Here is a 24,429-nt window from a genome sequence, read left to right on the forward strand (position 1 = left end):
GCCAAGACCACGGCAATACAGCCCGGAAAACCCACAACAACCATCGTTCTCCGGCCGTGAAAGCCTTCGACAATACATTTTCCTGCAATATCTCACTTTTCTGGCTCTCTTGGTATGTATGTAGGTTTGATGATTGATGTTACCTACATTTTGCACCATCAAAGTTCCATTAATTTTAAATAGTTTGTCTGAGGATGCAATTGTAGACATATGTCTGAGGATGCAATTGTAGACATATTTTCAGGAAGCCAGCCTTATTAAACTCAGGTGCAGCTTATTTCTGTATGAGCAGGTTTAGGATTTAAATACCAAACTGTCTTTCTTGGAAACTACAGCAGTAGCTGAAGAGCAATTGGCAAAATGACTGGTTAACTTAAGAAAACTTTGTAGTATCTTGTTAAATTTCCTCTTTGGAGCTTTTGAAAGCGTTTGGCATTGTTATGCACACATCAAGGTTTTACTCTTATTTGCAGAAAGGGTGAACGTAAACCTGATTCATTTGTTATGATTTTGGCCTTCCAACTAAGTCTAAGGGGGCCATTTTGTGTTACTGTATTGTGATGTATTTTCCAGTTTTGGAACATGTGATCAAACCCCCAGATTTAGCCCAGTTCTCATCTTACAGACAGTACACAGATATCCTGCATGTACATGTGTATTTCTGTTGGTAAGAAAGACCCAAATTAAATTGGGGATCACTTCTGAATACATGTAGTTCAAATCACACATTTAATGTACATGTGTTGAATGCAACATGAGAATTAGTAAATGCACATATAAAGAAAAGTCAAGTATAGACAGTAACTTCAGGACTAACAATTGGCTTCTCAAATGAATTTGTCTTTATTTCTATCGGACCACACTTGCCAGTATTGATACTGATATGCTGTTCCATAGCTAGACATATTTTTCTCAAACTCTTTACAAGAAATCACATAACCCATTGTTATCCCATCTGAGCTACCTTTAAAGTTATCATGAAGGTCTGAGTGCTTTGAAAAGGTCAAAGTGTGTGACTTAGGTTTATTACTGTAAGGATGAAGGTAGCATTCCAAAGGCAGGGCAGAAAATGTATCTTCAGCCTGCTTAAACCACTCTATGGCCGCTGCTCTTAAGAAAACTTTCCAGGGAGTAAGCCCCATTGAAGAAAATGGGACTTCTAAGTACATGTGCTTAGGGTTGCATGTCTATTTTCAACAACTTCTCATACAAAGTAGAATAACTCCCACATCAAGTCTTAAGTGCACAAATCATACACTAGCAAATGAAGATGTGGAAGAGTGAAGACAGGTATACCTCTGGAGTCTTAGCAGGTTCAGTGAGATTTTTTTGTGTAGCGTGTTGAGCTAGGCTTTCCCCTGTGCCTGTTCCTTAATGATTGCCACAAGGACCAGCCAATCACCTCTGATTTCTGATGCAGCTGATTTTTGATGTAAGTGGAAAGAACTGGTTGCTTCTCAAGTTGATTCAGTTTGCAAGCCTGTACATCTTGTTTATGTATGTATTTATTTTTCTGGGCAGTGTTTTGTCCCACAAGGGAACCCACAATTTAAATAAATAAGCAGGAAAAAAAACCAAAGTACAATAAACAACAATAAAGGGTACAACGAGGATAATAAAGACTATAGTAGTTAGTTACTATATTACATCTGTCCCAAAAAGAGTTTGAACAGGCCCACTGTGAGCTCAGTACTCAGGCTATGTACAGCTGTTGTCCCCGCAAAAGTATACATGTCCACTTTGAGAGATTAATAATCCTCTGTTTATGATATGAATCTCTTTCACCAAAATTCATGAGCTAATATTTAGACATCTTTATAGGACCCTGAAGCAATCAGACCTGTTGCCGTGGATTAGGAATATTTACCAATTTTGTTATGCACTGATGAAGTAAATACCAGCCATGGATTCCAGGAAACAGCTGCAGTCACCCCTAATTATTTCTACATTTATTCCATCTGAGCAGATGTTTCCATATTGTATTTTGAGTTTGAATGAAAACAGGTGGCGGCAGAGACTACAAAGTAGGAGGCTATCTAAAGCTGCTGTTCTTTCTGACAACTGAAAAGGAATAGGAATAGACAATTATTGTAATATTGAACCAGGGAATAAAAAAATGCAGAACAGGTATGGTAAAATCCATTAATGGAGAACTTCTGACAATATAACACCATGAAAACTTTCTAAAGCCACGGAGTACTACCTCAGGCATCATGGCCTGACAAAGAATTCTGTGCAGCCCCAAAGCAATATTAAATAGAAATGACTTCAATCACCAGCTGTTATAGTCCCCTTTCAATATTATCCTTAAAAATTGACTGAGCCATTAATCTTCTCTGTATGGGACATAAGAAACTGAAACATGATTTGCTAATATCATCTCCCCAGAAATCTCTGTTGTTGTCATAGCAACTAAGTGATGGCTTGATTATTATGAACATGTAAAAAAAATTGATTAGAGGGGTAAGGGTGCGTAGTTAGAAAACTTGTGAATCTAAAAAGAGCTAATTCAAGAACAGCTGTAATCCGTATCTCTGATAAAGACCAACAGTGCAATCCTATGGAGAGTTACTCCAGTCTAGGGCCATTGATTTCAATGGGCTTAGACTGGAGTAACCCTGCATAGGATTGCAGTCTGAAAATATGCTTGGGCTGTTTTTCAAATATTGCAAAATGGCCTACTGAAAAAAAATAAAGCAACATTAAAATAGTAACAATTAAAAATTAACATAACAATTAAAATGCAAAAGCACTAAGAATAGGGCAAGCAATAACTTCTTAATAATCACAGTTCTCAAGGTTTGAGGCTCCTCTGGATTTCATAGTGGAGAGCAGTGTACTATTCTTTTTTGCACCATTTTGAATTCCCTTAATTAGCACCTCTATAGCAATCCTACTTACACTCTGCATTCTGGAAAAATGATGGCTATGGAATGTAATGCCATCAAATGTTGTTAGTTTTTAAGGTACTCCTAGTCTTTTTAAAAAAAAACATCCTTCAGATGTCCAGTTTTGTTCCTGTTTTTACTATCAGTCCTTATTTACAAATTACAAAATTCCCAAACAGAAGAAACTTGGGTCTAACAACTAAGTTGTCCGAATCCATTATCATAACGTTAGTGGTTAGTAAATAATGGAGATCTTCAGCTTTTCCTCATCTCAGTTTCCATGTTAGAGTCATTTGTGCTCGTTGAACTTACTTAAGGTCAGTTTGCTCATTTTATAGTTGGGATTTGGCAAGCTGAAAAAATTTGCGGTTTATACATGTAGCAAGGCTTTATATTTGATTCTTTCATACTGCATGACCAAGGATAGAGTCTGAGTGGACATAGACTCTGAGAGCATGGAAACAGCATTCCACGGAGATAATCATGTGACAAACTGTACTAATCTGAGATTGGTTTGGGAAGACTTCTATCATGTCAAAGTTTTTTCAAGTACACTTTATGTGTTAGAATTAACATGGGCTGTTTCCACATGTCTTCCTTTTTGCCAGCACATCGTGGAAGACAGCGTCTTCGCGTGTGAAATTGCGCCAGGAAGACGCTGTTATCGCGTGAAATCACGTGAGAAGACGCTGTCTTCCACGATAACAGCGTCTTCCTGGCGCGGCTTCACGCACGAAGACGCTGTCTTCCTGTTAGAAATAACAATGTCTGGTGTACTGCAGCAGCAAGAAGTAAGAAGAGCCTACCATGCAGGGGGCAGCAAGGATCACTTAGTTAGGACAGTGAGAGTAGCACCTCTCTTGTTTCCTGGGGGTCATTTCCTTGTCTTGTCTCCTATTGGGCTAAACAGGGCAATATCCTGCTTCTTCTCTCTCCTGCTCCACACTTCTTCTCTGTCTCTGCAAGATGTAGTCAGATAGCTAGGATCTATCTCTCCCCCTTTCCCTCAAGTATGTAACTTCCTCAAATAAAGCTTTTGCCTCTCTGACCAGCTCGGCGTTTAATTCCGCAGTGTTGTTTAACACTCGCTCTAACAGGGTAATGGGCCACAGAGGCAATTAACGCAAGCTGAAGTTAAGAGAGAGCAATAAAAGTTCTGCCGTAGCCGCAGGCTAAAGCACAGAGGGCAGACAATAGAGGAAAGATGGCGGACTCCTGGGGAGCACAGCAGGGGTTCCAAGTCGACCGACTAGGCGACAACAACTACGATCTTTGGGCAGAAAGAATAAAAGCCCATCTTATTCAACTGGACGTCTGGTCTGCAGTAACAGATGAAAAACCGACTGGAGATCCACAGAAGGAAGCCAAATGGGTCAAGCAGGACAATAAGGCAAGATCTATTATCATTAATGCTTTAAGTGATAAACAATTGATGAGTTATTCATGAGCCCACTTCTAGACAAATGTGGACGTCTCTTCTAGAAATAAACCGTCAAGAATCAATTAAAACTAAAATTTTGCTAATGAGGCAATTGTATCGGATTCAGATGAAGCCACAGCAACAGCTGAAAGATCATATTGCAAATTTCATGGAATTAACACAGAAATTAAGATCCCTTGGAAAGGAGATCCAGGATGAGGATTTGTCTATAATTTTGCTAACTAGCCTTCCTCAGTCTTATACTAGCATAGTACATGTTTTGGAAATGAGAGAAAGTCTAAGCTTAAACTATGTACTTGCAAGACTGCAAAAGGAAAGTTTTAGCAAACTGGATCATATAATCAAAAAGAGTCCAGTAGCACCTTTTAGACTAACCAATTTTATTGTAGCATAAGCTTTCGAGAATCAAGTTCTCTTCATCAGATGCATGATCCGAACTGGTCAAATACAGAAGAGGAGGGATGAGAGGGGAGAAAGAAGGGGACATATATCACAAGGAGACAGAATGCAATTAGCGTGGAGGCAGTCAAAACATTCCTTTGCTTGGAAATGTAAACATCTCCTTTTGGTGTGCAGTCAGTTTGCCGTATTCATTTGTAGCAGTGAAAGTATCCAATTCCTATGTAGTATAAGCCTTCGATGACCACAGCTCTCCCTGCCAGCTGCATCTGACAAAGAGAACTGTGATCCCCGAAAGCCCACACCAGGCGTCACTGGGCTCCCCCAGACCACGCCTCTGTAAAGGGAATCTGTTACCTGTGATAATGTGATAACCATTCATAGTCTCTATTCAGTCCCAGCTTGACAGAGTCAAATTTGCATATGAATTGCATATGAATTGCATATGAATATGAAATGTCCAAAAACCAGTGGGAGAACAGTTCAATCTACCAGGACATTCCACCAAAGACTTAAAGGTCGCTGTGGTTCAACAGAAACCTTTCAAAAACAAAATCCAACGGGAGGCTGCTGAATTGGAATTCATATGCAAATTTGACTCAAATGGTGAAAATTGGAAAACTGATGACTAATATGGAGTGGTAGCTGCATGAAACTTTGACAACTGTGTTCTTTGAGAAAGAGTTTGGAAACGGATACAATGGTGATCTGGACCTTCCGTTAGAATAATGATGTCACAGAATTATCAATGTACACCTAAAGAATACACGCAAAGGTCTACTTGTGATCTGTGAACTACACAGTTTATTGGAACCAAATCTTGGACTATACCCAACTCCAGTTGGAATATAAGGCGAGCTTGTATGAAATAATTAATGTGTACATGGTGCTAGGAAGCATTTGCACTTTAATACCTGTTGCAATATTAATAGAGCACTTGAAGCACTGGACACTTTATGTATGGACTTTGGAGCATATATGACGCCTGCAAAATAATTTTTCCAAGAACTGGTTACATGTGGTATAGTTCTGTTAAATTATGCAATTACTGTAAATAAAATAGGGAGACATTGTTATTGCACGGGAAATTGTGTTTTGTTGCTGCCATACTTACCGTGTTGCTCCATATTTTGTGCTAAGTATTCAAGCCAAAGGCACAAGACCTCCTTTCACCAAACAGAGTGAGAAGCAGACGACAAGACCACTGGAGCTGATTCACAGTGATGTCTGTGGACCCATGGGAACAGAAACACCCAGTGGAAGTAAGTACTTTCTGACTTTTACTGATGATTTTTCAAGATTTACTGTGATTTACCTGCTCAAGGAAAAGAGCCAAGTACTGGAAAAATTCAAGATGTACCTAGCAATGGTGCAGAACAGATTCCAGAGAAAACCAATAGCTATCCGCACAGACAATGGAGGCGAGTACGTGGGGAAGGAGATGACAAGCTTCCTAGCAGATGAAGGAATAGAGCATCACCTGACCGTGCCATACACCCCCGAACTCAATGGGATAGCGGAGAGGAAAAATCGTTCTCTCACAGAAATGTGCAGGAGCATGCTGCAAGAAGCACAGCTACCTCAAAAATATTGGGGAGAAGCTATCAACACTGCTACCTATCTGCAGAACATGCTACCTACAAAGGGTGCAAACAGCACACCATTTGAACTGTGGTACAACCGCAAGCCCAATGTAAGGCATCTGAGAGTGTTTGGATCAAAGGCCTACACTTATGTTCCGAAGGAAAAGAGGTCTAAGATGGATCCCAGAACAGAAGAAGGCATATTTGTTGGATATGCACTGGGATGCAAGGGATATCGAATCCTCAACCCAGAGACAGACATGGTGAAGATCCGCCATGTGGTGTACATTGATGAAAAAGAGAAGGCAAGCAAGCCTGACACCAGAGAGTCTACACCAAAGGAAGCTGATGCAGCACAGCAGCCAGAGATTGTGCAACTCTGGGACCTGACTGAGACGCAAGAGACACCTGCAGAGCCCACAGAAAGAGAAGGGGAAGCAGAGCCAAGTGTCAGATGCTCAGACAGAACAAACAAAGGAGTTCCACCACTGAAATTCTCTTACCTGGCAAAAACAGAAGCTGTACCAGAACCTTTTAGCTGGGAAGACATAGAAGGAATGCCAGCAAGAGAAGCAGAGAAATGGAGAAAAGCTGCAAAAGAAGAAATTGACTCTCTGATCCAGAACAAGACATGGATTCTCACAGAACTACCACCTGGAAAAAGGACAGTAGGATGCAAATGGATTTTCAAAACCAAACTTGATGCAGATGGAGAAGTACAAAAGTACAAAGCAAGACTAGTTGCAAAGGGATATTCCCAGAAGTATGGAGAAGACTATGATGAAACCTTTGCACCAGTAGTGAAACACACTTCAGTAAGAACACTACTGAGCATAGCAGCCGCAAGGAAGATGCATGTGGAACATCTGGATGTGAAAACTGCTTTTCTTCATGGAGAGCTGGAAGAAGACGTGTATATGACACAGCCTCCTGGATTTGAACAGTCCAAAGACAGAGGACTTGTATGCAAACTGCAGAAGAGCATTTATGGACTGAAACAGGCTGCAAGGGCCTGGAACCAGAAACTGAACCAAATGCTCATCAAAGAAGGATTCAAGCAAGGCGGGGCAGAACGCTGCCTGTACTCAAGAAAGAAAGACAACAAATGGACTTTTATTCTGATTTATGTAGATGATATTCTCCTTTGTTATGAGGATCAACAAGATTGTGATGAAATAATTCAGCACCTGAACCAAGAGGTTGAAGTAAAGTGTCTTGGAAATGTCAGCTTTTACCTTGGAGTTCAAATAGAGCGAGAGGAAGATGGAAGCTACCTTCTCAATCAAAAACAAAAGATCATGGATTTCCTAGACTACATGGATATGAAAGATGGAAAACCAACATGTACTCCAATGGAAACAGATTTCCTGAAACAAAATGGAAACAATGAACCTCTGAGAAACATCATAGTATACAGAGAAGCAATTGGAAAACTGCTCTACATAAGTACAGTGACCAGACCTGACATAGCAGCAGCAGTTGGAATACTGTGCAGGAAAAGTGCATCACCAAGTGTGAACGACTGGCAAGCAGTCAAAAGACTGGCAAGATACCTGAGAGGTACTGCACAACTGAAGCTCAAGTTACCAGCAAGCGACAATCCCAGACTAGTGGGATTCATGGATGCTGACTGGGCAGAAGACATCACAGACAGAAAGTCTACCAGTGGACAAGTATTCTTTTATGGTGGAGGAGCAATCAGTTGGACAAGCAGAAAGCAAGACCTAGTAGCGGCATCAACTATAGAAGCTGAATACATATCAGCAGCAGAAGCATGCCAAGAACTCAAGTGGATTCTACAACTATTAGAAGACTTTGGGATAAATGAACCCAAACCTATACAACTCTTTGAAGATAATCAATCCTGCATAAAGCTTGCAAATACAGAAAGAATTGGATCAAGAACCAAGCACATTGACATAAAGAATCACATTGTGAGAAATATGCAAGAAGAAGGGCTTGTTGAGCTACAGTACTGCCCTACAGAAGAAATGATAGCAGACATCCTCACCAAGCCACTTGCCAAAGAGAAATTTCAAAGTCTACGTGAAAGACTGAACTTTGTGGACTTTGTACACTAGACATTGAGAAGGGGTGTTAGAAATAACAATGTCTGGTGTACTGCAGCAGCAAGAAGTAAGAAGAGCCTACCATGCAGGGGGCAGCAAGGATCACTTAGTTAGGACAGTGAGAGTAGCACCTCTCTTGTTTCCTGGGGGTCATTTCCTTGTCTTGTCTCCTATTGGGCTAAACAGGGCAATATCCTGCTTCTTCTCTCTCCTGCTCCACACTTCTTCTCTGTCTCTGCAAGATGTAGTCAGATAGCTAGGATCTATCTCTCCCCTTTTCCCTCAAGTATGTAACTTCCTCAAATAAAGCTTTTGCCTCTCTGACCAGCTCGGCGTTTAATTCCGCAGCATTGTTAAACACTCGCTCTAACACTTCCGTGATGTGCCGGCAAAAGGTAAGACGTAATATGTACATTTCTCTTTGATTCTATTGTAAAAGCAGCTAGGGATATCAAGACCGCAGTCTTCAGGGCGCAAGCATCAGTTCTCTAAGCCATTACAAACTTTTAACTTCCTCTTGGACCCAACAACCCCATTCCATTATAAAATCTCATGGGTCATGAGGGGAACTTTTCTGTTTTATTTCTGAAATGAAATAATTGGTTTGTAAGCTGGCCTTGGCCTACCTGGAATTTTGGCCACTAGTTAAGTGTATCCATCTGCCTTCCCCACGCTTGGGCCTTGCAATGTTCATGTCTGAATGCAAACACATTCCTTCTCAGGTATCCAGGAGACCTAGGCCAAATCCACATTACCTCCGCACGTCCCGGTGTTGCACTAAATGTCCGCGAAACACCCGGAAGTATAGCGTCTTTCAAGCGCGATTCAGAAATCACGCTTGAAAGACGCTATACTTCCGGGTGTTTTGTGGACATTTAGTGCAACACTGGGACGTGCGGAGGTAATGTGGATTCGGCCCAGACTAGAGGTGGGCACGAACAGAAAAAAAACCCGAACACGATGTTCGTTGTTCATTTCCATCCACGAACAGGGAATCACGAACAACCACAAACATGACTCTGTTCATGAACATGTTCGTGGTTGGCTGTTCGTGGGAGGGAGGGGGGAGACTTGGAAGGGAAGAAAGTTCCCTGAACCGTTTGCAAACGGCGTGGGGAACCTCCTTCCCTTCAAAGTCTCCCTCCTTCCAGCTGGCCAGAGGGAGGAGGCAGAGACTCTGAAGGGAAGAAAAATCAAAAAGAGTCCAGTAGCACCTTTAAGACTAACCAATTTTATTTTATTGTATTGTATTTTATTTTATTGTAGCATAAGCTTTCGAGAATCAAGTTCTCTTCATCAGATGCCTGATCCGAACTGGTCAAATACATTGACCAGTTCGGATCAGGCATCTGATGAAGAGAACTTGATTCTCGAAAGCTTATGCTACAATAAAATAAAATTGGTTAGTCTTAAAAGTGCTACTGGACTCTTTTTGATTTTGCTACTACAGACTAACACGGCTAACTCCTCTGAAGGGAAGAAGGTTCCCCATGCCGTTTGCAAATGGCATGGGGAACCTCCTTCCCTTCAAAGTCTCCCTCCTTCCAGCCAGCTGGAGGGAGGGGGGAGACTTTGTCAGAAAACCCCTGACAAGCGGCTGAGTCATGGGTGAAGTGCCCCTCTCCCTGCTGCTGTGCAGCAGCAGGGAGAAGGGCCTTTCACCCCGGCAGGCTGCACTCAGCACTTGTCAGGGGTTTCCCTGACAAGCAGCTGAGTGGCAGATTTAAATGTCCCTCTTCCTGCGCTGTGCAGCAGCAGGGAGAGGGAACTTTAAACCCTGGCAGGCTGCAATCAGCCCTTGTCAGGGAAACCCCTAACAAGCGGCTGAGTTGGGGGTGAAGTGTCCCTCGGTTTAGATTGGGGTTTCCAGGGCAACAGGAGTTCAGACAGAGTTCAGAAAGTCTGTGCCTAATGTTGCCAAGGGAATTGATTGAAAGGCGCCAGACTGGCTTGACAAATGGCTGATGCACACCATGAACAGGGCTTGGAATGAACACATGTTTGTCGGGAACGGGGCCTCACGAATAGATTGCTTGCAAACAGCTGATCGGGCTATTTGTGTTTTTTTTTTTGTTCGTATTGCTGTTCATGCCCACCTCTAGACCAGACCAGACAATACTGCTACTGCTCAGAATTCCACCTCTTTGGCGGTAGTCCGTTTTCCTTCCTCCTTACCTTTTGCAACTTCAGTCCTTGCCCCACAGATTCATAGACAAATAGAAATCTTGGGCCTGGAATGTATTGTGCAAAGCTCATAAGATTTGCTTAATTTCTTAATAACAGAAATGGCAAAAAGAGGGTGATTCATTTTTTAAATCAGAGATGATGGGTATTAGTACAGTCTGGGAGCCCCGTTGCATAGGAATGATGGTGAGTAAAGTCATTCTGCATATGCTAAGAAGGACCCTCATAATTTAAGATAGGGCTGTTTGGAATTTATGAGCAGTGGCTCAGATTTAGCTCTCTCTTAGAATTCCTTCCAGACGTTATTTCTGTTTCTTAATATTTTTCTTAACTTTTTTTCTACTTATTTTAAATTTTAATTTAGAACTAATTTCCTGTTCAAGCAATTACCTTCAGTGCAGCCATGGCTGTGTTGAGACACCTGACGGAACTGTTTGCATTTGTCCGGAAGGATCATTTCTCCAACAAGATGGAAAGACATGCACAGGTAAGAAAATAAATATTTTTTTACAGTTTTAACTTTTGGGAACATATTGCAATTGGCATTAATGTTAGTTGTTTAAAATGGAAAGTCATGATACATAATAATAGCATTTATGTAACATTTTAGAGTTTTCCAATTATTTTGCTTATGTTATATCAGTAGTCTTTACAGTAACTTTGTGAAGTAAGTAATTAGGGTTGCCAGGCAAGTTTAGGGTTGCCATGAGCTTCCATGGCAAAATGGGGATTCAAACTTGGGACTTCCCAATCCTAGTCCAACACTCTGACCAGTACACCACCCTAGCTTACCACTTCCCAGGCACATGGCTGTGTCTTATTGCTTTTCTACAAATATGTACCAATATGTACAAATGACTTCATGCCAAGTTTCATGGTGCTAGTTGGACTGGGCCCAGTTGTGTGGTGGGGAATCTGTACGGACTTGGGCAGGGGGAAGGTACCTCAGCTTCCCCTGTATTCCTTCCTCACACTATTTCCTCTTAGCCTCCTCCTCACATAGAGGAAAACCTGAAGACAAGGGGGCAGATAAAAGTATGTTTGCTGATAGGTGGGAAGAAGAGAAGGAGGCAGGAAAAGTGAAGATGCTATGGGAAAGAGGAAAAAGTGGGGGAGGGGAAAATGAAATGCCCCTGCAAATCCCTGTGGGGTCCACTCTGTGCAACTGGGCCATAGGGTTCCCAGGTAGATGCTGCCAGAGGAGGGAAAGAGGAAAAGGTGAAGACGGGGCGGGGGGGGGGCAGATAAAGTTTGGCTGATGGATGAGGAGAGAAGGCAGCATGGAAAAGTGAGGATAACAAGGTTGCCAGGAGGAGGGAAATAATGTGGAGAAGGGGCATAGGGGGAAATGAGATGCCCCCTTCAAATCCTTGCTAGTCTGCCGCTTGTCAAAGTTTATTAGCCATGATGCCTAAATGAAACGTCTTCATTCAGAGGCTTGTATGCACAAGTTGTTGGGTGCAGCAGTGAGGGATGTCTTTATGCCTACCTATGAGCCACCGAGAGAAATCTGGTTGAAAAACGGGATTTGGGAACAGAGGGACTGCTTGATCTGATCCTCAACTCTGTTCTTAGATTCTTTGAACAATACCTTGAACATCAGACTTTCTTTTGTAGCCGTAGTGGGATATATTATGGCAGATACAATCACTGGTTGCCTTGCAAACAACCACCACATTATAGCGGGGCCCTCGCGCATAATGCTTAATTAAGCCCCATTAGGATTGGCTATGCTGTTGCACATGTCCACTGAAGCCAGTGGGTTTGGGAGGGTGCAACTCTGCTTAGGATTTGTAAACTATTTTTGGTCTCCATTGCGGAGAAAAGCAATATATAAATAAATATATTTTCTATATAGTTCAGTTATTTTCAAAAATGGATACTAAATTTAGCTTTAATCTATATAATTGGTAGACTATCAGCTGTCTTTTTCATATTCACTAATTAGAACTTCCTGTAATTTATTTTATTATTCTGATTAATGGTAATTAATGAACTGAAGATTATAGAAAAGGGGAGAGCCACAGACTGAAAACTGCCTTTTACTACTTGTAAGTTTCTAAACTACAGACAATTATGGGGTCTGAAAGAATTAACATTATATGCCTTGTTAACAGAGTCCAAGCCATTTCTGTTGTTTGCAAACCACCAAGACATTCGGCGTATTAATTTTGATGGAACTGATTACTCAGGTGTACTCCGCTGGCAGATGGGAGTAGTCTTAGCTCTAGACTATGACCCGGTTGAAAGTGAGGTAAGCCATTCAAAGAGATGATTTTAAAGTGTTGTAAGGACACATGGCTTTGTTTATTTGTATTTTGTGGTTTTCCTTAATATAAATGCAACATTTTTTTGCTGAATGTCCTCAATCTAGGTCCTCTTTGAAACAGAATACCACTGAATTTGTGTGATACATGCCACGGAACCAGAGAAAAAGCCCCAGTCTTCCCCCCCAGAATGGCATTTGTTCATGAAGACACCTTCTCTTACAAAGAGAATAGAAAAATACTACCACATTTGTATGATCATATCATAGTCATGATTCTATAGGGTTGCCAGCCTCCAGGTAGTGGCTGGAGATCTCCTGGAATTACAACTGGTCTCCAGCCCACAGAGATCAGTTCACCTGGAGAAAATGGCTACTTTGGGGGGTGAATTCTATGGAATTATGCCATGCCAAGTTCCTTTCCCTCCTCAAACCCCACTTTCTCCAGGTTTCTCCCCCTAGATCTCCAGGAATTTCCCAACTTGGAGCTGGCAACCCTATGATTCTAGGTTATTTCAGTTAAAAATTGTTGTTTCTTATATTCCTCATTAATCACATTCAAAGGTAAAACCAAGGAAGAGTATATGAAAGTGGCCTATCTCACCTTCCTTTTTTCACCTCACAACTTGAGTTTCATATGGCAAGTTGGCCAGCTGAAAGGAAAATGCAGGCTATTGGGGAGATGGTATATAGGGCAGCTGGGATTTACTTACTGAGATGTTCATTCAGCAGAAGTTATTCTCCTTGAAGAATAAGTGCCTTCTCATTTGATCTGTAATGATGGACTGCAATTTTGTAAACAACTCCATTATGTTTTTCCAAAAGAAATTTCATTGCTAGAGGTAAAGCCCCTAGATAAGGAAATCCTGCTCCCAAAATAAGAGGTGCAGTAATTACCTACAAACCTTCTGTTTTCTCATCACAGATTTATTTTGCCCATGCAACACTGAAGCGGATAGAAAGAACTAATCTTGACGGATCAGACTGTGAAAACGTTATCCGTGATGCAACCGAGAGACCTGAGGGGCTTGCTGTCGACTGGATTAACCGAAAATTGTACTGGACTGACAAGGGGTATGCTTCTCCTGCAGATATTACAGGATGCCTCATACTGGCATAAGATGTTCTGAGAAATAAACAACCTGTGGGAAAGAAGCTGTTCTAAAACACCAGCATGTTTTGTATGCTTTAGGCAAACCATCGTTGGAATGTATCCGCAGCAAAGCGAGTTGCTAAATGTCAAAGATTCAAAGAGACCTTTCAGTGAATAATATGTCGGATGGACATGGTCACAGAAAGCTAGGTCAAGCTGTGAACCTGCTCCTTTTTGAGAAAATAAGAGTGGAAATGGGGTTGGAAGAATCATAATGCAACTATTGCTGTCTTTTGCCTGCCCCATGTTTACAGGTTTCTAGAACCATTAAAAACAGAAGGAATAAATTTAACATTAAACAGGGAAGTTAGAAGTAAAGAATGTTGGTATTCTTCAGCCAGAAGCAAGCTGGCACAACATGTTGCTTGCAGATAATAACTAAATCTCTGTCTCTCTATCCAAATCCCCTGGTGATGCAGTAGAGGTTTTAAATCGCTGCCTGACAGCAGTGGTCAAATGGCTAAAAGTAAATAAATTGAAACTGAACCCAGGCAAGATGGAGGTAATTTTGGCTGGGAAGGCAGAGATATTGAAAAAACACTGTGCTTCCCATTTTAGATGGGGTTCAGCTGACCCTTGCAGACTTGGTTAAGACCTTGGGGGTTATAATGGATCCAGCACTGCTGCTAGAGAAACTTGTTAATACGGTTGCCAAAAATGCCTTCTTCAAATTCAGTCTAGCTTGGATGATTGTCCCGTTGCCTTGACATGGGCCAAATCCACATTACCTCCGCGCATCCCGGTGTTGCCCTAAATGTCCGCGAAACACCCGGAAGTGAATCGCGCTTGAAAGACGCTATACTTCCGGGTGTTTCGCGGACATTTAGTGCAACACCGGGACGCGCGGAGGTAATGTGGATTCAGCCATGGTTGATCTGGCCAGCTTGATCCACAGCATGGTAACATCGAGACTAGACTACTGTAATGCACTCTACAGATGCCTCCCAAAGGCAACTTGGAGACTCCTGTTGGTGCAGAATGCTGTAACTTGATTATTAGCAGGAGCTAGGTGGACTGTGCATATTATTCTCATTCTGCAGTCACTCAATTGGCTATACATCAGTTTCTGGACTCAATCCAAGTTATTGGCTATCAGATACAAAACCCTTCATAGCCTTGGTCCCTCATATCTGTGAGACCGCCTCTCTCCCTATGGTCAGCCCTGGCAGCATCACTCATCTGAACTGAGCCTTCTGCAGGCACCACCCTACAAATGGGCAAAACCAACAGCTGCCTGTAGCCAGCCACACATTTTGTGTAGTGCCTACGCCCCACTCTATGGAGTGGCCTGCCTAAAGAGGTCAGGAAAGCTCCCCTCTCCTGGCTTTTGGCAAACTGTGCAAAACGGAATGATTCAGGAGGGCTTTCATATGCAAGTGATAAGGTTGTGCTTTAAGGGAAAGGTTCAAAGAGGTGCTTTGATAAAGGGATGTGGATTATACTCCTGTGCCCTGGCTGGAGTGCGCTGGCTGTTACTGTCATTTATTATGTCATGTTAAATTGCTTATGTTATGTTCCAACATTGTTTCAGCTCTGTATCAGATTTCTACTTGTTTTCAGATTTTGCAGTCTATACTCTATTGTATTGTTGATCATATTGAACTACACTATGTAATCTGCCTTGAGTCTCAGTGAGAAAGGCGGATTATAAATAATGTAAATAAATAAATAAGAGGGGAAGTGTGGAGAGCTCACAGAGGTTAAATTCTTTCAAAAACCACCCCACAGAAATTAATGTCCTGCTGTGCTCACAGCATCGTCCCTCCCAAGAGCCAAGGCAAAATCCATTCTTTAGCTAAGGTAGGCAGACAGAAATTTCTCTCTCCATTGTCACCATTTTGGAGTTGACCCCCATTTTGTTATTTGGTGCTGGCTCTACTTCTCTACCCCTGCCATTGGCTTTTGTTCCCACTTCTTCCTTGCCTATCAGTGCCAACTTTGGGTTGGGAAATTCTTCTTGATTTGGGGCTGGAAGGTGGGGAGGGAGGAGTTTGTGGAGGAGGAAGGACCTCAGCAGGGTGCAATGCCATACAATCCACCCTCCAAAGCAGCCATTGTCTCCAGAAGAACTCATCTCTATTGTCTAGAGATCTCCAGGCCCCACCTGGAGGTTGGTAACCATATCCTTGCCTCCTCACTGCTTCCATTTTTAACAATGTACCTTTCTTTACTACAGCAATCCAAAATGGCATCTGTCATTTGCAATGTCTGTGCATGGGCAGACATTACAATATGGGACCCACAATTTTTTGGAACAGTTGGATTTTTTTTGTTGGCAAACTGGAGCTTCCTCAGGATTTGCAAAGCCTGTTCTCAGCCCCAAATACGTACTCAGTAAACCTAAGCTGAATGGGCACAGAGGCTGACAAACACACCTTGTGTATCTATGGTTCATATAAGATATGAAAGAGGAAGTCTCTGTTTATACCTTGCACTCTTAATCACTATGCTAAATCACTGCAGCACCTGAGCTCACTATAATAAAAATGTGTTGCAATAATTGCTAATGTTTATCATCAATACAAAATGTGCTTAGTGCACTGTGGAATGGGCACAGGCTTAACTAGACATCTTGAAAATGTGTCTTAGAGGAACAAGACAGGGCTAGGAAGGAGAGATCAATATGTAGCTGGTAGTGGGGCCGAGGGAGCAGTTAAAATGGATCTATTTGCGGTCACTGCCTAAAAGACTAGTAGCAGTGCATTGTGACCGAAATAAATGATTGCGCTAACTGATCTGTCTGCGTTGTAGGATGTCTCACATTGAAATCAGTGATCTAAATGGAAGGCAGAGGAAAATAATCATCCAAGAGGATGTGTCTCAGCCTCAAGGGATTGCTGTTCATCCATTTGCTGAGTAAGTTGTCAAGCATACTTTGAAAGCAATGGTAGGTTGTGTACATTTTCCAGAAAGCAATACAACTTTTTATTGGGAGAAAACAAGTATTCAGAAGGTTTATTCATTGGTTTAGAATGTTTTTTTGCCTCTTTTCAGAGAACTTGCCAAAGGTGACTTAGAAAATAAACCATAATAAAAAACATAAAACACTAAAAGTTATTATTAATTGAAACCCTGGATGTTGACAACCCAGACAGTGCATAAAACAGATAGCTGAACAGCTTAAAATAGCAGAGTCTAGCTTTGATGGAAGGACTGGCGAGGGAGGAATCTGGCAAGAATAGGTTAATCAACTATTTAGATGTTCATTGCAGGGATATTGTCACTTGGAAATACTGGTGTCCGATAAAGGGATTTGCTAGCGTTATTAGGAACTGCTTCCTGCAACTCTGAGATGATGACACGGGCTGTTTTCACACCGGCCATGGAACATTGTACCGAGCTCCTGGAACAACAGTGTTTTCCTGGCACGGGAGCTCAGCGCGATGTTCCGTGGCTGGAAAGCAGTGTGAAAGCGGCCATGGTAACAAGAATTCTCATCCTTGCTTGTGACCAGTAGGAGGTGACAGTGAGGTTGTGCCTCACTGGACAACATGAACAGATGCAGTTGCTGACTGGCATGGGCTTCTGGTGTCATCAGGGTTAACTACTAAGCAATCAGTAATTATGATTGCACAGTGGTTGCCAAAACACTCCTTGCCCCAACCACTGCTTCACGTTTGGTTCCGCTTCTCATTTCTCCAGTCAGTCAGCTGGCAGTTCCTACTCCTTCCTGCTGATGATCTAGGGAAAACCAGACTGGTGTAGGTGAACTGGGCCCAAATCCCTACTTTGCTATGGATCTAACTGTGTGACACTGAGCCAGTTGTTTCTCTCAGCCTAACCTACCTCACAAGATTGTTGTTTGGAAACAATGGAGGAGGGGAGAACAGTGACAGATGCTACCCTGAGCTCCTTGGTGGGATTAAAAAAATAAATAAAGTGATGTGATGTGTTTTTACAGGTTACCACGGCTTGTCTAGTGAGCTGTCGCCAACATTCTGATGACACCCTGCTCTATGACCGTTTTCACACTGCTTACCGGCTGCGGTACATTGCGCAAAGCTCCCGGAACGACAGTTTCTTCCTGGTTATGACGGGAAATCGCGCCAGAAAGATGCTGTTGTTCTGGGAGCTTTGTGTGATGTTCTGCGGCCAGTAAGCAGCGTGAAAACGGCCTGTATTTCTTTATCCAATTTGCCTGGTGATGCTATAGAGATCCTTTTTGCTGTGGTTAAATAGATAAGAGTGAACAAGTTGAAACTGAATCTTGACAAGACAGAACTTGGCTAGAAAGGGAGAAGGCAGAGATCTTGAAGGACTCTGTGCTTCCCCCTTCTGAGGAGGTCCAGCTGTTACTTGCTGATTCAGTTAAGAGACTAGGGGTTATACTGGGCCCAGAAATGTTACTGGAGAAGCACGTTAACACATCTGCAAAAAAGATATTCTTACAGCTTCATTTACCCTAGAATATATCCCTTATCTCCACTCAGCTGATGTGGCCATGTAGATTCATGCTGTGGTTACCTTGAGGCTAGACTGCAATGCACCAGCTTAGAAACCCCAGTTGATACAGAACTCCGGTTTGCTTAGCTTGCAGCACTGTTTAGAATGTGCATGTCACACATTTTCTGCAAATACTTCATTCGTTACTGATCAGTTACTGGGTTAAGTTTAAGGTTCTAGTTATCACCTTTAATGGTGTTGGACCCACATCCCTGCTGGACCACCTCTATTGCTATGCTTCATTGCAACAGCTTTGTTTCTGTGTGCAAAAGTTTCTGAAAGTGCTACCTTGCAAATGGGTAAGACTGGCAACTGCCTATTCATGTGCATTCTCTGGGATGACTCCCACTTTGTGAGGTCAGGAAGGTCCCTGCTCTATTATAATTTTTCAGAATGTGCAGAACAAAACAGTGTGGCATTTTTATAAATGGATTAGAGCTGTAATATAATGGAGGTTGTTCAATAAGGTTCATAGTCAATTGTAATTTTTTTTAAACGTAGCACTTTCCTTTTACTGCATTGAGTCTCTCTACACAAAGCATCTTACACGGGGATGCTCAAGTGTAGGGAGATGCAATGTTAGCCGGGAAGTGTAGTTTAAAAAGACAGAGCTGGTGGAGATTGCTCCTCAGAGGGTTTGTTAATTTCATCTTCACCTCCCTGAAGGCTCTGTCAATTTCACCTCTCCTTCCAGAAGTGTTCTACCTTTGTTACAAACATATTATAGTATGTCATGCCTTCAACAGTGGCTTTCTTTTTGTCTGCATTGTTTCCCCGTTCTATAAGCCTAGTCTGACTGCACTGCTGCTTGAAGTTCTTTGTTATCTGTTTGTTTTATATTTTGTAATCTGCCTTGATTTTCAGCAAGAAAGGCTGGCTATAAATAAAGTAAATAAAATATAAACACGTTTTAAAAATAATTGTCCTATGAACAGGGATAGATTTTATCAGATGCAAAATAGTGATCTACCCATATTGCTTATATAGCGCTCTCCCAACTGAGCCTTACTAGGTTTTCTGTATTCTACTTTATATTTTAAGGGAACAAAAACTTATGCAATGGTTTTATTTTCCTTTGCCACCAGGAGACTCTTTTGGACAGACCTAGGGATCCATCCAAAGATTGAAAGCTCTTCCTTGGAAGGCACCAAGCGTCTCCTTATAGCCGATTCAGGCTTAGCTTGGCCCACTGGAATAACGATTGACTATTTAGCTGACAAGTTGTACTGGTGTGATGCCAAGCAGTCAGTTATTGAAACTGCAAACCTGGATGGTTCGAAACGCCGAATACTCACACGGAATGATGTAGGTGAGGCGTTGGGGTTGATAGTTTTATGATTGTAGATCAAAAGGTTTAAATACTCTGTATGTGGAGAGGCCAACACCAGCTAAACTGAAATGAAGTAATGAGGTCTTTTTGTTCCCCTGATTATGTGAGGGTTTATTGATTTTAAAATCTTGATGGTGAACCACATTGGGAAATTTGGGATAAGGCAGATATAATTTTGAATATAAAAGTAAGCTTAAGTTTAACTTGTCAAATGGAGTGGAGTTGGGCTTTCTTTTTTAAAAAAAGTGTTTACTAATATATACATGAGACAATGGCAGGTTTTGCAATGAAAAGTGAACCTCGCAAGATTTGGCACCGCACTCATAAGTGTAAATACAGTGTTGTCTGAAGCAGTGTTACACCTTTCTAAATCCATCAAAGTCCATGGATGTAGAAGAGTGTAACTCTGCTTAGGATTGCACGGATTGTTTAGGTTCATTATAAATCTTTCCATTTTCCAGAAACCAAATCTGCCCATCATTTCATGGGCATAAAACTATTTGACAAAACCCTGCCTTCTGCTCTTTTATATATTTGTTCACTCTTCTTTTCATTTGCAGTCTTTGTTTTCCTGACCGGATGTTTCTTTTATGCTGTTTTTGGAACTTGGAAGGATTTTTCTTCATTGTGTAAGCGCAGCCATTATGAAATGAATGCAATATTATGCTGCTGCATAGCAAACCAAAGCTAATTCTTTGCTGATGTCACAAACAAAGAATTCTTCTGGCCCGGACTTGGAAGGGTGGGACAGAGAACATGGAACGTATCCCTAATGGCCAGGCCACTGGACTGATGCTCCCTGGCCTGCAATGTTGTACCTTGAAATGTTGTGCTGCTAGGCTCAGTGTCTGCCAGCATTGTGCTTTAATCCTAATATAGATTTAATTGAGGGTACATGATTAAATGAAACAGCATGTGCATTCCAATGTATAGAACGCAGTGTGAATGAACAAGATCCACATTTAGGTATGCAACTATATGTGGATGTAGCCTTCACTGTGCTCTTCTCCATCCACACTCTGCCCCAATAATACGCCTGGAGCTCTGGAAAGCAATGCTGTCACAGTCCCTCTTCCACTGATGCTCACTCTTTGTGAACAGGTTTGCACCTTTTTTAAACAGATGTAAAATCACTCTAAAGAAGAGATTTAAAAGTTAATTAAAACATTAGTATTTTGCTTCAGCTGTAGAAATAACATGTATGAGTGAGCACACTTTCCTATTGCACTACTACTGCCCCCTAGTGTTATTCTTGCTGCTGATAATCTGTGTGTAATGAAAAGGATACTTCAACATCAGTTACAAGAAGTAGAACTAAAATACAGCACAGCATTAGAATCCCGGTCTCCGATGAGGATATTTTGGAAATTGTCCAGAGGGATAGCCTGGTTAGTCTGTTGTAGGAAAATTAAACAAGTGTCCGGTAACACTTTAAAGACTAACAAACTCTATTCCAGAATAAGTTTTCATAAATCAGAGCTTGTGTTTCTAAAGAAGTGAACTGTGACTCACAAAATGTTATTTTGTTAGCCTTTAAGGTGCTGTTAGACTACTTCTTATTTTTCAGACCAGAGAATAAATCTCTGAATGCCAAAGATGTCATTCATTCAAGCCGTTATCCCCAAGGTACAATTATGTACATATCATATATTCTTATAACATGGGCAAATTCAGGTAACACCCATACTATAAAGCTGGGGGTGTGCTAGCTGGGAGTAGCACACACTGAAATGCTGCAAAACTCATAGGTCATATCAACTCCAATAAGAGAGCTAAACAACAAGAAAAGTCAACCTACCTCATTGGGATCATTTTTGATGGATCAAAAGGGATGCAGACAAGTCCAATGGAGTTAGGAGAGATCTTCAGGTGCATTAAAGAGTAAGTGCAGGTCTTAGGATAAAATTGGTGTTTAGGGTTGATAAAAGAATACCAGTGGCTGGCCAGTGTACAGACAGCGTCTTCAGATATTTCAAAGGTTTTCAGAAACAAGAGTGAGATGAGGGCCGTCGTTACACGGGCATCTCTTCCATTAAATTTACAGCATATAGTGTCCTACCTGTTATCGGCACAGTAACGTTTCTTTGGGTCACCTAACGGCTCTTTGCGCCACCAGCTGTCCACACCGAAGCACTCTGTTCTATTCTCTCTAACCACGCAGAAGCAGCTCCTCCCCCTTTTTTTATTATTCTGGCGTTTAATTCCGCTATAACAGAATAACAGCATATAAACATTCTGTTAGAGCAAAACATTATGACCCTTTTGTTTTTCCAACTTTGAAATTATATAAATAGCCCTTTGCCCGCAGAAAACTCCCTGTCTGACGTGATCCCCATCGCTGAAGACTGCCATGGCGATTGAGTCATTTTTACTTCAGCTGAAAGTTTGCATTGTGTTATGTCGTTATGGCATTATAAGGACATAATAAAATAAAAAAAGGGGAGTCGCAGGAAGAAATGGATTCTGAGATTGAAGGGAGGGCATAGGACGTTGCGAGGCAAAATACATCGATGTGAGGCATTCACACTGAGGCACAAAATAGCGCGACTATCAAGCACAAAGCAGAAGAGAGAAAATCGCTACAGTGTTGGAATAAGGTGGGTGTTTGCCGGGAAATAGCGCCATTTTAGCGCTAAATAAAAGCCCGTGTGACGACGGCCGAGTTGTCTTCCTATGTCCTGTGGGTAGTACAAGAAATAACAATTTGGAGTTGTGGAAAAATAAATTTAAGCTAAACATTAGCTAGAAATTGTAATTATCATTTTCATATTGAACAAGCTATACAGGAAATTTGGAGGATCTCATTCCTTGGAAGTGTTTAAACATTGAATAAATATCTCTTGTGAAGGATTGAAGTGTAGGATGTCCTCTTGAGGGCAAGAGGCTAGAGTGGGTAAACAGCAGGTTTCTTCCAACTCTGTGACAATGGTTTGGATCTAGCCAACCTTTTTGATCAAATGTGTCCAATTTCACTTCCTACTTCATCTACATGCCACCCAGCCTTCTGCTAAACATCTGTGGAGAGGACTGGGTGGTGGATCTTCTTGAGAAGTGCTGCTACATTGTTTTAAATATTTATGTGATTTTATCTGTGTGTGTGTGTGTGTGTGTGTAATGCATTATGTTGTGTGTATATATATATAATGCATTATATTGTATGTATATATATATATATATATATAATGCATTATATTGTATGTAATCCGCCCTGAGCCTGCAATTATGGGGAGGGTGGAATATAAATCAAATAAAAATAAATAAATGCCCTCATCCCATCTGGCTTTTGTCCATGGAGATCCCATCACCCCCAGCATAACCATTTGCTGGTCAAAAGGGGACCTCACCTCCCTGTTTCATAGGAAAATGGGTTGGATCCAACCTTTTGTGTATATAACATGTTAGGAATAGATGGTTATGCGCATAAACCTGTTTGGTGTAGTGGTTAAGGGTGACGGGACTCTAATCTGGAGAACTGGGTTTGGCTTCAAGCCTCCACTTGAAGCCAGCTGGGTGACCTTGGGTCAGTCACAGCTTCTAGGAGCTCTCTCAGCCCCACCCACCTCACAGGGTGATTGTTGTGGGGATAATAATAACATACTTTATAAACTGCTCTGAGTGGGTGTTAAGTTGTCCTGAAGGGCGGTATATAAATCAAATGTTGTGTTTTTTTTTTTAATTACCTACATTAACTAACAATACAGAGGGAAAGAAGGGGGGCAGGGGAAGGAAAGAAAAAAACAGCAACATATAACAACACTACACTACAAATAATGCTTTCCCTTCATACTGCCATTATTAAAAAATTAAAACTTTGTAAGATATTGATGGAGTGGTTGACCTTGCAAAATACAGATTACAATCCAAATTAAGTCTTCCTCCCCCCCCTGGGCCTCGGACACAGTTCTCTCTGAGCAACTGCAACCGCAGTGCTTGTTCCCTCCCCCCCCCTTCAGACTTCAAATCCTTTTCTTCTTGCTTGGTGTCTTGCTGAAATTCTTGATTTTTGTCCTCAAAATCCCTTAGTTGATCTTCTGATATTATCTTGTAAGCTTGATCTTTGTAACTAAACCAGATACCTTCCGGAAATAGCCATTTATACTTTATTCCACGTTCCCTCAGAAGAGCTGTGAACTTTTTATACTTAAATCTTCTTTTCCGAACTAAAAATGGGACGTCCTTCAGTATCTTAACTTTATTACCCAGGAAGTCCAGATCCGCATTGTATGAGTTGTATAGGATAGTATCTCGGATCCTCTTAGATGAAAAATCGATGATGATCTCGCGAGGCAGCTGACGCTTCGTTGCATATTTTGAAGAAGCCCGACGGACTTCCAAAATGGCGCTTTTTACCTCTTCTTTAGTTGCCCTCGCAGGTGTCGCCAATAGTTCCGAGGCCAGACAAATCAAATGTTGTTGTTGTTGTTTACTTAATGTGTTCCAAAACATATTCATGTAAAGGGTTATAGAGATTATATGTATATTTTTAGGACATCCATTTGATATAACAGTATTTGAGGATGATGTCTGGTTCTCTGACTGGGCTAAGCATTCATTAATGAGAGTGGACAAGAAGACTGGCCAAAGTAGGGTGCGTCTTGGAGGCAGCATGCTGAGGCCCTCCTCCCTAGTGGTCATCCATCCCACAGCAAAACCAGGTACATTGCTAAAGTTAT

At 41.6% G+C, this 24,429-nt stretch overlaps 1 protein-coding gene across 1 annotated transcript in view; it reads left to right on the plus strand.

The window, feature by feature from the left end:
* Window positions 1–24,429, plus strand: part of EGF (epidermal growth factor) — a 70,467-nt gene that overhangs the window by 22,242 nt on the left and 23,796 nt on the right. The window contains exons 9-14 of the mRNA XM_054990397.1: window positions 10,929–11,051; window positions 12,682–12,818; window positions 13,756–13,904; window positions 16,735–16,839; window positions 19,512–19,735; window positions 24,244–24,411. Of these exons, the coding sequence (XP_054846372.1) occupies window positions 10,929–11,051; window positions 12,682–12,818; window positions 13,756–13,904; window positions 16,735–16,839; window positions 19,512–19,735; window positions 24,244–24,411 (906 nt within the window). The remainder of the gene's footprint in view (window positions 1–10,928; window positions 11,052–12,681; window positions 12,819–13,755; window positions 13,905–16,734; window positions 16,840–19,511; window positions 19,736–24,243; window positions 24,412–24,429) is intronic.

Source organism: Eublepharis macularius, chromosome 10 (assembly GCF_028583425.1).
Source record: "Eublepharis macularius isolate TG4126 chromosome 10, MPM_Emac_v1.0, whole genome shotgun sequence".
Classification (NCBI taxonomy): Eukaryota; Metazoa; Chordata; class Lepidosauria; order Squamata; family Eublepharidae; genus Eublepharis; species Eublepharis macularius.